Source organism: Pelodiscus sinensis, chromosome 2, assembly GCF_049634645.1.
Source record: "Pelodiscus sinensis isolate JC-2024 chromosome 2, ASM4963464v1, whole genome shotgun sequence".
Lineage (NCBI taxonomy): Eukaryota > Metazoa > Chordata > Testudines > Trionychidae > Pelodiscus > Pelodiscus sinensis.
This window is the reverse complement of record NC_134712.1, coordinates 97,837,710-97,852,706: the sequence shown is the minus strand read 5'-3', so window position 1 is coordinate 97,852,706 and position 14,997 is coordinate 97,837,710. Positions and strand designations below refer to the sequence as shown.

General features: G+C 40.0%; 1 protein-coding gene across 13 annotated transcripts in view; it reads right to left on the bottom strand.

Moving 5' to 3' along the window:
• ZNF236 (zinc finger protein 236) overlaps window positions 1-14,997 on the bottom strand; it is a 219,789-nt gene that overhangs the window by 124,668 nt on the left and 80,124 nt on the right. For 12 of the 13 annotated variants that reach the window (XM_075921084.1, XM_075921086.1, XM_075921088.1 and 9 more), the window contains 8 exons: window positions 14,378-14,529; window positions 13,748-13,851; window positions 9,750-9,901; window positions 9,375-9,587; window positions 7,470-7,752; window positions 6,773-6,876; window positions 4,490-4,855; window positions 2,590-2,735 (listed from right to left, as the gene is read on the bottom strand). In XM_075921084.1, coding sequence (XP_075777199.1) covers window positions 2,590-2,735; window positions 4,490-4,855; window positions 6,773-6,876; window positions 7,470-7,752; window positions 9,375-9,587; window positions 9,750-9,901; window positions 13,748-13,851; window positions 14,378-14,529 — 1,520 coding nt within the window. The remainder of the gene's footprint in view (window positions 1-2,589; window positions 2,736-4,489; window positions 4,856-6,772; window positions 6,877-7,469; window positions 7,753-9,374; window positions 9,588-9,749; window positions 9,902-13,747; window positions 13,852-14,377; window positions 14,530-14,997) is intronic. The other variant, XM_075921082.1, reaches the window with a different exon arrangement.

The window sequence follows — 14,997 nt, the reverse complement described above, 5'->3', positions numbered from 1 at the left end:
CATGTTCTCTAGACCTTTAATCATTCTTGTCGCTCTTCTCTGTACCCTTTCCAATTTCTCCACATCTTTCTTGAAATGTGGCGCCCAGAACTGGACACAGTACTCCAGCTGAGGCCTAACTAGTGCAGAGTAGAGCGGCAGAATGACTTCACGAGTTTTGCTTACAACACACCTGTTGATACAACCTAGAATCATATTTGCTTTTTTTGCAACAGCATCACACTGTTGACTCATATTCAACTTGTGGTCCACTATGACCCCTAGATCCCTTTCCGCCATGCTCCTTCCTAGACAGTCGCTTCCCATCTTGTATGTATGGAACTGATTGTTCCTTCCTAAGTGGAGCACTTTGCATTTCTCTTTATTAAACCTCATCCTGTTTACCTCTGACCATTTCTCTAACTTGCTAAGGTCATTTTGAATTATGTCCCTATCCTCCAAAGAAGTCGCAACCCCACCCAGTTTGGTATCATCTGCAACTTAATAAGAGTACTCTCTATCCCAATATCTACATCATTGATGAAGATATTGAATAGTACGGGTCCCAAAACAGACCCTTGAGGAACCCCACTTGTTATCCCTTTCCAGCAGGATTTAGAACCGTTAACAACAACTCTCTGACTACGGTTATCCAGCCAATTATGCACCCACCTTATCGTGGCCCTATCTAAGTTATATTTGCCTAGTTTATCAATAAGAATATCATGCGAGACCGTATCAAATGCCTTACTAAAGTCTAGGTATATGACATCCACCGCTTCTCCCTTATCCACAAGGCTCGTTATCTTATCAAAGAAAGCTATCAGATTAGTTTGGCATGACTTGTTCTTCACAAACCCATGCTGGCTATTCCCTATCACTTTATTACTTTCCAAGTGTTTGCATACGATTTCCTTAATTACCTGCTCCATTATCTTCCCTGGGACAGACGTTAAACTGACCGGTCTATAATTTCCTGGGTTGTTCTTATTCCCCTTTTTATAGATGGGCACAATATTTGCCCTTTTCCAGTCTTCTGGAATCTCCCCTGTCTGCCATGATTTTTCAAAGATCATAGCTAAAGGCTCAGATACCTCCTCTATCAGCTCCTTGAGTATCCTGGGATGCATTTCATCAGGACCTGGTGTAGTTGGGATTCTTTTTTCCAATGTGTATTACTGCACATTTATCAACATCAAATTTCATTTGCCATTTTGTTGTCCTATCACTTCGTTTTATGAGATCTTTTTGAAGCTATTCACAGTCTGCTTTGATCTTAACCATCTTGATCAGGTTAGTATCATCTGCAAATTTTGCCACCTCATTGTTTACCCTGTCCTCCAGATCATTTATAAATAGGTTGAATAGGACTGGTCCCAGTACGGACCCTTGAGGGACACCGTTAGTTACCTCTCTTCATTTAGAAAACTGACCATTTACACCTACCCTTCGTTCCCTGTCTTTTAACCAGTTATCAATCCATGAGAGGACCTTTTCTCTTACACCATGACAACTTATCACAGGTCTGCCATAACAATTGAGATCAGCAAGTTTGAACAACCGTAACAATAATTATATTCAAACATGAGGTGATTTGTTGCAGGAAATTTTTCATGTTAGAGCTTGATATTTTCTCTGTACTGTCTCCAAGTCACTTTCCTCAGGCCTTTGCAAATCAAGGTGAAAGGAAATAGAGGAAAAAGGTAGACTGATAGTAGGAATGACTACTCACCCACACTGAAATTATATACTTACTTATGTGTTTTCTAAAATAATGTTCATATGCCCTCAAGCTTTAGAAATAGGTATCTTAGGCTATGTCTAGACTGCAGAGCTTTTTTGGGATACCTCCTATATCCCGGAAAAGCGCTGCTGCGTCTAAGGAACGTGTCCGCTTTTCTGAAAAAAAATTCGGAAAAGCAGACACATTCTTTCACCATCCCTGGAAACCTTATCTTACGAGGAAGAAAGGCTGGCTGGAAAGAGAAGGTTCTTCTGAAATTTGGTGCCGTGTAGACGCGCCAAATTTTGGAAAAGACTCTTCTGACAGAAAAGAAAAAAAAGATATGCAAATTGCAGTTCGCAATTTGCATATCTTTTTCCAACTTTTCTTTGTAGTGTAGACATAGCCTTAGATACCTTTCAAAATTTACATTCATATTATATATGTTTATTTATATACACACACTGCACTTAAATATATGCATGTCAGATTTACATACAGCATTTCTTGTTTGAGGTTTAAAACTAATAAAACTACATACATCATTGTAAGAGTAAGGACTGAAAATTGGTTGAAGGAACTGAACGGGAGGAAAAACTGAAATAAAATACTTTGGAACATCAATGTTATTAATGGATGAAAAGCAAGTTATAATTTGCATAAATTAAAGAAAAAAACACTGAAAAACAGAAAACAAGTTTTATTTTCAGTACACATAAATACATGCAAAATATTTTTTTTAATACTGTAGAACATGAAATCATTGCAACACGGCAAGGAATCCTGTACAGACAGTGCAGGTGTCCCAATGAAGTCAACAGGGCTCACATACATGACACTCCATCCCGTCCTGGGGCTCTTATTAATAGAAATTAACAGTAACCTACCTGTAATGTGATGTTGTTAATACTGGCAGCATCTATTCCAGAAATTTGAACGTTCTGTCCAACCAGATTAGCAGCAAGCTGTAACTGTATGCCTTCAAGGGTGGCCAAGCTACCATCTGTCAAGGACACAGTTAAGTCACCTCCAGCTACCAAAGAAAATAGTCATATTATAATTTTTCTTTGTAATTACGGGTCTCCTTTTTATCCAGTATTTTAATGAAATCATTCTGAAATATCTAAGTATTGGCAATTCTGTGTATCAAGGAAAAAAACAGATTCAATGATCCATTTTTAAAATTTATAACAAATATCTGTAATGCATGTAGGAAAAAAATCAAATTAAGTAGTGATTGGCTTCTTTTATAAAGTAGAATAGTTTCAGAATGACTCTGAAATCCTGGACACACAGGTCCAAATATTTCAATATTTTCTCTTTTTGAATGTCCATTCTCGCTGAACGTAAAAAGCACATCTGCAAATGGTTGCACCATAAAATCTGAATATGAAAGCTCTTTGAAAGTTTGCCCATGCTGCAGCAATACCAGAGTTCAAGAGAAAGTTCTACCTATGCCCCAGTACATATATGCATGGGTAGAATTTAAACATATGTAAAGACTTCAAATCTGACCTAGGGTTAAACTGTTATAACTTAAAAGGATAGTCCATTCAATACTGGATGTATCTTTTAAATACTATATAATAAATAATGCCCTTTTGCAATTCATGTAAGAACCGTTTCAATAGCCAGATAGACTGCTATCTGGCCTGTTTTTCCTATTTTCAATATTTGTGCTGCAAGAAAGATACATTTGTTCTCCACTACAACTTCAGAAAATATCTGTGGGGTACTAGGCAACCTGCAGTGCCAGGAATGCTATTTTAATATTGCTTAATATGTTCTTTCCCAATTATGAGGCATATGAATATTCTTAAGGCCCCTTGTTCTGCTCAAGCAAAACTTAAAAGGATGCAAAATCCCCATGAGTTGAACCTGCCAATTAATGTCTACCAATATCTGAAAACTGAAACCCACTCAGTTTTATGTAACAGGCTAAAATCCCATAAAACAGGGTAGAATATCTGTGGCTACAACTTGATGGATATTTAAGTGTTTAAAAAAATGTAAGTTAATTTGTGGAACATTCTTGCCTCTATGGAGGCTCAATGAACAAAATTTTCCAAAAAGTATCTTCATGACTTAAATGCTTAAGTCTCATTTCAAATGCTTAGGAAACAAAACATCACTGATTTTCAATAAAACTTATGCTCCTAAGTATCTAAATCACATCTGAAAATATTATCCTACACTTATGTTAATTTCTTAGTAATTGTCCAGTTTAATATTTTTATTATTTTTTGCTTTGAACAATTAACTGTAAGGATCTGTAAAAGTTCTATATTTTAAATGCTTTCTCCATATCCAAAACTAAAGTAAATTAACTTTCTTTATAACCTAACACATAAGGTTAAAATATATTTTTAAAATGAATAGTGTACATAAAACATTACTTCTCTCTTCTTTTACAGGAAATAACAGAATTTAAATAAATAAATCAATGTAGAATTTCTAACTCCTATTTTATCTACATTGTCATCATCTTTCTGTACAAACTACTGCAACTTCATAACATGAAAACTTTTTTTTTAAACCATATTTTCAACATGTTCTCTGCTACCCTTAGACTAATGAATCATTAACAGACTGTACATAATATCTTCATCGCTAAAAGCACCACCTTCATCCATGAAAGCATCACCTTATGAGGAAGAATCAAATCATGGTAAAAGACTTATCTGACTAAGAACTGCAATTAGACATATGGCTCTACATTTTCTTTAAGATAAATCAAAATTTAGCAATTTGGCTAACTAAACCCAAATGAAAATGTTCATGTTTTACCTGACATAGAAGCAGGAAGGATTGCCTGGCTCACAAGTCCTTGTTGAAGCAAATTCTGATCAAATTGACCTGTCAGAACAGAATTATTCATAATAAAAACATTGGGGTCTGTTGTGGAAGAGTTGAGAAGATTCACTGGTTGTAGTCCCTCAGCAGATGTACGGGTCATAGACTTCCTGACCCTCTTGGCTTCTGGTTTATAGTGACATTGTATGTGGGTTTTTCTACGCCCTGAAGTACGAAACCGTAAGTCACAGTGTGGACACTTAAATGGCTTTGCTCCCGTATGCAGGCGCATATGCACTTTTAGACTCCCTTTGGTAGAAAAAGAATTACTGCATACATGACAACTGAAGAGCTTCTGACCTGAACAATAAGAGAGCAGGAGAAGAATCAATCAATAATTACCAATACTGCATAACAACAAGAACAGTCAGAGTTCTAAACAAATTTGAAAAGTTCAGGGAGCAGTATTGTTAAAATATTGGACACATCAAACAATAGTGAGAACAATGTTCCCTCTAAATTGTGTGGCCGTACAGCTTCACAGGTGATTAATAGCCCCACCCAGTCAGAGGCTTAGGGCTCTATGCAGGGAGCTGGCTGACAGACTGGGAGGGGCTGATTCACCACCTGTGAAACTATGCTGCCCTGCAGCTTAGAGGGCACACTAGTTGAAAAGCTAAATTAAAGATACAGAACTGTGAACTCTAAAACCACTTTATTTAACACCATTAATGCTCTTAACCTTTCCATAACTCAGGGCCATAACTTAGGAATCATATAACTATCATCGTACATTATCACACCAGGGCTGTGTCCAAAACATTTTTTCCTTCTAAAATTTAAGATTTTGTTTCTTCTGACTATACAGTACTATTAGAATCCTCATGCAAACATGCATTCTCTCATCTGGATAACTCTACCATCCTTTTCTCTCACCTTCCTGTCATCCAACCTTGTTTCCTTCAAATTCATTTAATGCACTGCTGTCCATCCTCTGGGCCCATCATTCTGATAATGTAACTTCCCTAGGCTGAGTCTTTAAATGACTTTACTTCCTTTGACATCTCACAACTTCCACTTCTCATTGTGAAGGCCCTTCATAGCTTAGCCCCTTCCCTTTCTGCCCATTTTTGCATCTTACTGTAGTGATCCCACTTTCTACACCAATGAGCTATCATCAATTTGTTCATTTCTCTTACATGTATCTTCTATGCCAACCCTTATGCATACAGCATTGGTTAACCTTCATGGTTAAACACAAGGCTCCCCCCAGAAGCAGCAGTGGGGATGGGCTCCCTGCAGGCACCAACTCTTGCAGAGCACACACTGGCCCCCCCGCATGTAAACATGTAACCACTGAAAATCTCTCTATATTAGAGAGTTTGTACATCTGTGTGTCTGTACATCCATGAGTTAATTTGTTCAATAACTCCTTCTACATGGTAAGAACTAGGACCACCAAATTTGGTATGTAGCTTCCTCTTATCATTGCTTAAAGCAAGGAAAGGGTTTGACTGGACGAAGATGATGAGATGTCCATGGAAAGCAATTGTTTCTCATCAAATGGAAAGGAAGGGCTGTGATCGCAGGAATAGTTATATTACACAATGACCAGTGGGAGGCAGCAAGAAAACATGCCCCTGCCTTCCCAAAGCCCCCAGTGACATGGAGTATCCGCCAGCCAGGCAGAACAGCACCTGTCTCTGTGAGGAACAGCCAGTAGCCAAGAAGCACAGACTCCAATGCCTGAGGGTGGCCCCAGGGAGTGGTGACCGGTTACCTCCTACCCCTTCTCCTGAGCCCCTCCATACCTCTCAACCCCCTGCCCTAATTCCTTCACCCCCTTTCTCCTTCCAAAAGCCCCTCCTCACTCCTCAACCCTGACTTATGCACCTCCTCACACACCTAGCCCCCTCCCCCCAGCCTCCTGGTCTAAAGGACTTAAGTGACACCATGTAAATCTAGTTTTATATAATACCCAAACCCTGCCCTTCCTAGCTAAGAGCATCACTGTTTCAGCAGGTATGAAAGTAATACATAAGTGCAAAACATGTCTGGGTTTTCCTGACATTGCATATCATAAAACTTTTGATACATAGTGTGTTAAAACAGTAGGTTTTATCAGTGACCAATATGGAAGATATTGTAGACTTAAGTGTAATGTTGACATTGTGCTTTTAATAGTGAAACATACCACATCCTCCGATACTCATAAAAAAGCCCATTAAAAAGTCAGTTAAAGGGGCTGCAAATACACAAATTCAAAATCCTGCTGACCTGTGTGTGTTTTTACATGGCAATCCAGAGTAGACTTCACAGTAAAACTCTTTCCACATTCATCACATTTATATGGTTTCTCCCCAGTGTGGATACGAACATGCCTAGACAAAAACGTGTTTTCATGAATAACAGTGTTGATTATCTTTCTTAAATAAACATGTCAATTTCCATGCCAGCCACTTTGTATCCTAACAGATATTTTAAAAGTTCTGAAGTACTTAAATTTATGGTTATAGTATATACTCAGAGTTCTTGGGAAAGGGGGTGTTCTGGTAGGGGGAGAAGCTTTTTTTGGTATGATTTTAATAATTTTTTTCATTCTCCACGCTGATTTTTCATCTTATATATCAAAATTTTACTGCAACAAAACTCCACAATGTTACCAAACATCTGCGTTCATTGTAAGATTTTAACTAACTTAATAATTCAGGAAAATGCAAATGTGAGAAGGGAGCAATTGTACTCAATTCCAAAGCATAAAGTAACAAGGAACTATTACATAGACCAATACTTGTCTATAAATCATTCTGGAAATGAAAAATTGCCATCTTCCTGCTAACTAACCCCCATAATGCACCGTGAGACAGACAGAAGCCAATTTAGGTATAACAAGTTCTGACGAAAAGCTCACACTATTAAATGTCCAGTAAAGATCTCAGTAAACCCAAAAGTATGACCCACTGCTTCTCCTTACCTGACTAAATCACTGGGTTTTTTAAAGCTTTTGGGACAATAAGTACAACAATTGGCGTACTTGGGCTCTGCTTCCAATTCTGCATGCTTATCTTTGATCTCACTAATTCTGTCCTTTTCTGCAGCAGACTGGACAAGAACTTTTTCTGAAACTGTGGCACTTTCTTGAGGTCTTATTTTTGCAAGTTCTGCTGTTTCTTCCTCTGTGAAAGTGATGACACCAGGCCGAGATTTTCTGGAAGCCGTTCTTTCAGAATTTTCATCAGCTTCTTCCACACATAAAACTATTTAAAAACCACACAAAAATCAGTTTAATCTAACCTGACATTATGAACACTAGCATGTGTTAAATCAAATTCATATAGTTATTTTATGTTGTGTCCACATAGCAGAGCAAAGGCTGTTTGGTGTCTTAAAGGAAACTCAAACTTGCACACTTACGTTCTACCTTAATTCTAAATTTCCTAGTTTTATAATGCTTTCTTTGACAAATTACAATACCTTGGTAATGTATCTTACACCAAATTATTATTAGCAGGGCTCGCCGAACTGCGGAGAGCCCCGCTCACCAGCTGTGCTGTCTGGCGATCTGCGCATGCGCAGATCGCCCGAAGCCGGCTCTTCCGGGTTACAATCTACTCACCATGGGCAAGTAGATTGTATTATTTGTCAAGCCCTGACTATTAGGTTTTCTCAACCTTACATCCAGTATTCCACAGCTCCGGGAGAGAGTTCACTGGATTCTTTTCTAACTCCATCCACATAAAAAAAAGCTAATTAAATCTCAAACACAGAATCTTTAGTCAGGGATTATGGAGCTAGAAAGAATCCTACATGACTTTCAGATTCCAAGCTGAGTTTGCAGGTCTAAGTTTCAGTCTGTTGTTCTACAGAAAATTGTTAATTTATTTATATTTTTAAAAAATCAATTTAAATACAGATTGAACCTCTCTAGTCCAGCACTCTCTGGCCTGGCAAAATCTGTGGTCTGACATGAATTTATAGTTAGTCAGATGTTCCTTTATCTTGGGGTAGCCAAATTTCCCACAATCTCATAGTTTGTTTACAGCCACTAGTCCTGGCGCTCAGTGTTCTAAGAGTTTTATTTAGGCTTTATTTAGCCCTAAAATTTCTTCTAAGAATCCAGCAAGCAGTGGAGGTATTGTAATGCTGGTAGACAATACTGACCTCCTGTGATCCAGCAAATTCTCTGGTTTGGCACCAGTCAGGTTCTGAGGGTAACAGACTAGAAAGGTTCAACCAATAGTATGGAATGCTCAATGCCATTTTTAAGAATCTCTTTTTCAGGGTACAAATTCACTTTAAAATTCTGTAGAAAATTCTGAGAGTACCCCCCAAAATCACTATTGAGGGATCCTGAATTCATGGAAGTGCCCACACACATTTCCACCAAAAATTAAGCTTTCTGTTTGCTTGTGTATGATATGAACAAAGATAGCCTTTTCTAGCTAGAAGATTGCAACCAGAAAAAGAGCAAGCTCATAAAATCTTAAATGAATATTTTAGTCAAAGTAGAAATATGAAAAAATCAAGTCGCTTGATACCTACCACATGGTATAGTTTTAATATACTACTGTAAAATACAAAGATTAAAAACACAACAGGATGGAATACCATGTATAAATGTATTGTAAACTATTGCAGGGTTTATTATGACAGACCTGTTCATAAGAGTGTGTTATGTTTCCTCTATTAGTTCATGGAAAGGAGCAGTCCTACTGGCTTACTGTGTACAATATTGTGTCTTGAAACAAGAAGGTAAAAATTATAGCCCCAATATAGCATAAATGAAATTTCTCATCATTTTTGCCTGGTTTGCAGTCAAGGTCTGTTACAGTAAAAATGAATGAATGAATAAGCAAATAAATAAATAAATGTTGTTCACCTCCTCCTCCTGCCTCTCCAGGTACTGCTTCTGCAGAGGAGACTGTTTGGTGTTTTTTCATGTGCTTTTTGCAGTGAACGGTTGTTCGGAAGCTTTCATCACAGAATGGGCACTTGTAAGGCTTCATGCTCATGTGAGTTGCCATGTGCCTAGTAAGGCTGCCATTGGTAGTGAAAGCTGTATTGCAAATGCTACAGCTGAATGCTTTAACTCCTTAAAGTAAGAGAAAAAATATATTTGTCTGATTCATCTACACAGAGAACATTAAGAGACAACAGCAACTTCCAAAACTGAAGTCACAAAAACAAATAGGTATTTTCATTAGAGACATTTATAAACATCATAAATAAACACAGTATTTAAAAGATACTCTGCCTGTGTGAGTCTTCTCATGTGATTTAAGAACTCCCGAGGAAACAAATCCACGGCCACACAGCTGACATTTATAAGGCTTCTCCCCAGTGTGTGATCGCACATGCTGCTTCAAATGGCTGGATTTCTTAAAACCCTTGTTGCAATATTCACATCTATGTAAACCAAACAAAAAAAGCTAGTTTTCAGGTTGTATTAAAGACAGTTATTATAGGCTGCACCTCCCTTGCCTGGGACTCTCTCATCCAGCAACCATCTGTGGTCCAGAATGACCACAGATGCTCCTGGATGAGAGCATCCCAGAGCAGGAGGACCATTGCTAGGAGCCCCGCGAGTCTGGTGGTGGCAGAGCCGCAACAACCAGGGCAATGGCAATGCCCGAGTGGCAGTGGAGCACTATCTGGGGCTGGGGCCATGGCAGCCCAGGCAGCAGCGGGACCATAATATCCTGGGCAGCAGCAGCAGGTTCGCAGGTGCCTGGGTAGTAATGGCAGCATGACTGGGGCTGCCTGCCTCCTGGCAGCAGGGCCAGGACTGCAGCTTCAGCAGCCCGGAAGGGGGAAACCAGGCTGGGCTATGGCAGCCGGACAAAAGCAACACAGCTGGTCATGTACTCCCTCTAAGGTTCAAGGCAGCACAGGTTCACAGGTGATTAATCAGCCCCACCCAGTCCGAAGCTGGCATCTTAGAGGGAATGCTGGCTGGGTCTGGATGTGGATCTGATACTCTGGAGCCACCGGGCTCTATTCCTCGGGGCCGCAAGGTCTGTCGCGGCTCTGCTGTCCCAGCACTGCTGCGTCCAACCCTGTGGCCTCCCAGTCCTCTGGTCCAGGGACTCTCTGGTCTAGCAGTATTCATGGTCCTGACGAATCACAGATGTTGCTGGACCAGAACATCCCAGACAAGAGAGGATCAACCTGTATTTTTTGTTTTGTTTTGCTATGGAGTAGTATTTTTTAGCAAGTAGAAATTCATCAGGTACAGACACTTATCTAAACCAGTGTTTCTCCCATACTGCTACCAGGGGGTTTCCCCCTGTGGGCACAACGGCCTCCTGGATAGTGAGAGTGGGGGGCAAGCAGCAAAGCATCAGCTCCTCATCCTGACTCCCTATTGCTCCTGGATGCACGATCCTGTACCTCCTCTGGAGATAGGTGGGACTCTCAAGCAGAAGGAGCAAGTGAAGGGTAGGAGTGGAGGGAGAGAGTCTTAGATGGGGTCTGAGCTTCAGTTCTGAGGTGGTTAGGCAGCAGGGACTTAGAAAGCCTGGATGAGGAGCAGAGCCCCAGCCCTGAGGCCTCAGGCGCCAACAATAGGGTTGCCAGGTATCTGGTTTTAGACCAGAACACTCAGTGGACCCTGACAGCTATGGTCAGCACTGCTAACTGGACCATTAAAAGTCTGGCTAGCATGTGCCCCAACTGGCTCCTTGTAGCCCCAATGAAGAGGCAGCATGTTGTTCTGGCTCCTAGGGTACCAGTTCCACAGCTCCCACTGTCTGGGAACCATTATCAGTGGGAGCTCTGAGGGTGGTTCCTGCAGACAGGGCAACAAGCAGAGCCTCCATCTAGGATGGCATGTTGCTGCTTCCAGGGAGCCACCTGAGATAAGGGTCGCCTGGAACCTGAACTTCAAATCACCTCCCACACTCTAATTCCCTCCTGAAGTTCACACCCCACACCCAATATAGAGATTAAACCTGTAGTCTGTGCCACCCAATGGTTGTGTTAAAACCCAGAACTTTAATTTCATTATCATACTGCAATTACTAAAGTACAATATAATAGGATTATGTTTGTTACTATTATCATTATTGCACACTTGATTAAAACGATTCCATCACCCTAGGAATGTCAGTACATTTTGTCATACTAGGCATATCCAAGAGATGTCTGCTCAGAAAATATTTTAGCAAATCTTGCATACACGAAAGGCCAATTCAGCAATGAGAGAATAGAGAACTTAGATCTTCTCTTAGTGGAAACTCTTGTAGGTGATCTCTCTCTCGCTTTCTCCAAGGAGTGATGCTCCTTATTCTCAGAAAGCTTTTTGACTATCTTACCAGAGACAGAAGCTGGATACCTTCGATGAGGTACTTCGGGAACTGACAAATCCTGAGCTCACTGAAATACTTATAAAAAGAGGTGGAACCTGTCCAAGGACTGAGGTTGGGGCTACAATACTAGGGCATTTCTGAAGTCAGTCTTGTGGTGCGGTCGAATGAAAACATCTGCAAATTTGCTTCCTTTGGCTTATAAAATCCTTTAAAATAATGTATAAATGATACATTTGATGGGGATATGGGAGTCCTACAGGTAAAACAGGACAATAACCTAACTAACCCCCTCTAATTTAACACTGTTTACAAGAGATAATAAAAACAGTTAAACACATCAAGACATGGACACTAGGTAGCTGCATCTCAGCCATGGGCAGTGAAGAAATTGAGTGCTCATTGGCTGCTCTGTCCTTTACGTAACTTCCCTATTCCATTAGAAAAGGGGTTAAAACCAGCTAGAGGGAGCCTGAGCAGAGTCCAGGACAATTAGGAAAGGACTTATAAGAAGCCAATCAGAGAGCAGCTTGCTGGGGCAGACCTGTTATAAGGAGCTACTCAGCAGAGCAGAGGACAGTTGGGTACTGATCAGCAAGGGTGCAGGACTGGCTCCCAGTGAAGGGGAAGCACCTTGGCCAGAGAGCACTGCTGAACAGGCCAAGACTGATACCAGGGCTGAGAAGGTACAAGGGTCACAGGGAAGTAGCGCAGAAAACATAAGCAATTAAGGGGACTGAAGGAAGGCAGGACAAGACTGTCACCAGAGGGTTCCTGAGCTGGAATCCAAAGAAGTGGATGGGCTTGGGTCTCCCCCATTACTCCACTTCTTGACACCAGGGAAAGTGGCCTATACAGACTTTGGCTTGCTCCTGAGGCAAGGGGCTGCAGTTGGCCACAGTGGCAGGTTTAAAGACTGAGGACTGGGTAGGGAGCACTGTCGCAGGACATTGTCCTGAAGAGGACATTGCGGTCCTGAGAGCAACACTGGTCCAAGGAGAGCCAGTGGAGCAAAGAGCCAGGCATTGGCCAGAAGGGGACATCCTGCTGAGTGTCAGAGCTAATTCCCGGTGTGACCAACAGTAGGTGCCACGCCCATGAATCGCTACAAGGCCTTTGCTACAGACCCTAAGGCTACGTCTACACTGCAAGGGTTTTCCGCAAGAGGAAATGCAAATGGAGCGCTCGTTTGTATGTCACGCTTGCATCTGTATTTTCACCTCCAATCCCTTTTTTGCACAAGAGGTTTTTGCGTAAAAAAGCGCTGTGTAGACGGTTCCTTTTTTAACAAAATCCCCCTTTTGTGCAAGAGCCGTTCTTCCTGAAAAAATGAGGAAGAACGGCTATTGCACAAAAGAGGGATTTTTGTGCAAAAAGGAGCCGACTACGCAGCGTTTTTTTATGCAAAAACTTCTTGTGCAAAAGAGATTTGAGGAGAAAATGCAAATGCGAGCATGACATATGCATTTCCTCTTGTGGAAAACCCTTGCAGCGTAGATGTAGCCTAAGGGATCATACAAAGTTCCGAAGGATATTGTTGGCCAAAAGACTGGGATCTCAAGTGCAGAGAGTACATCCACACCAAGAATGAAATATGTACTTTTACAGAGATGTATAAACATACAAACAAAAAAAATATATATGTTCCCACAATCATGATTCTGTAAAATATATTTGGACTGGTTCTCAGTGGGGATTGTCCCTCACTTGAAGTTTTGTTCAAAATCTTGTAGTCCTCCTATGTTCTCTAGGGTGAACCACATGATAAGCAAAATGCCTTTTTAATGTATTTTTATATTCACTTTCTACAAAGACATGAATTGATGTTTAGATGGCATTGCTGATTTCCAGAGAATTTAATGATATTGGACTTTACTACCATTAAAATGTAGCAATGCAAGAAACTAAGCAAGTCAATTGACAAAGGCCAAAAAGAATTCTAACAGACCTGTATGAACGTCTACTTTGATCTTCGTTGTCCTCAAGAAACTGGGAGCGTTGGGCATGAAGTTCAAGTTCTTCTTGTGACTGATCTTGTAGGAGACGCGTAGTCTACAAATTGAATAGAGATCTAAAACAAATCTTAAAAGCTAGCAATATCTAAAACAAATCTTAAAAGCTAGTTATGGCACAGAAATCTGTATGACAGATTGAGGCATGTGTACATCTCAAGTATTCCACAGAAATGGCATAAGAGCATAAATTTATAAATACATAATTTGTCTAAAAAATTTTGACATTATATGTATCCACAGCATGCACACATCTAGATTTTTAGGTTTAGAAAGGAAGCTGCCAGAAGATGTAAAATAAAGTGATGCATTTGTATATTCTTATACAAGTGGATAGGGAAACTTATTATTTTTCCTTTTTTTTTGTTTTTTTTTTTGTTGTTTTTTGTTTTTTCCCCCATTTTGTTTTGCTTTTATTGTGATTAATAATTAAGCGAAAATTCTTCTGGAACATTCCCTTATTTTCTTGGTGGTTACATGAACATCCTCTGAAAGAGGCTACTCTCTTCACAAGGTCAACATCAAGAAATGAACAACAATAAATTCTATCTTTCATATATACTCACTACGTTAATAGTTTCTGTGTTAGGAACTTGAAGAAGATTTGGTTGATGGTAACTTGTTGAAAGAGCCTGAGACTCAAGTGTGCTTGAATCCTGTAGCTGCTGTACAGCTGGAAATTGATTCTGTTGATTGTAGCTGTCATTCACTGTAAAACCTGACATAAATAAAAGAAAGTCAAAAGCCCAGAATAATGGAAAATGAACAAAACGGAAAATAGGACAAATAAATAGTACACAACTTATTTAAATAGCAACTTCAAAAAAATATTAAATAATAATTTACAGCAGAAAATTACAACATTACACTCTTTATTAGTAAACACAAGTAAAATGCATATGCATATCTGAACATCTATTAAATATTCACAGTAATAGGGTTACTTACCATTAGCTGGAGTTCTATTAGACAATCTCCTCCACAGAACAACAGTTTGAAGTTTCTTCAAGAAGCCTCAAATACCTCAGAGCCATTGAAATTTTGAATTTCTTGTATGTAAGCATGCATGTGTCAAACAGGTTGACCCAGCTCCCTTTATTCATATTCATGTTGATATCACACTCCCTTACTCACACTGGAAGCCAATCACAAAATTGCGAAGCTCAGAGGGGAGTATGGCGGGTGA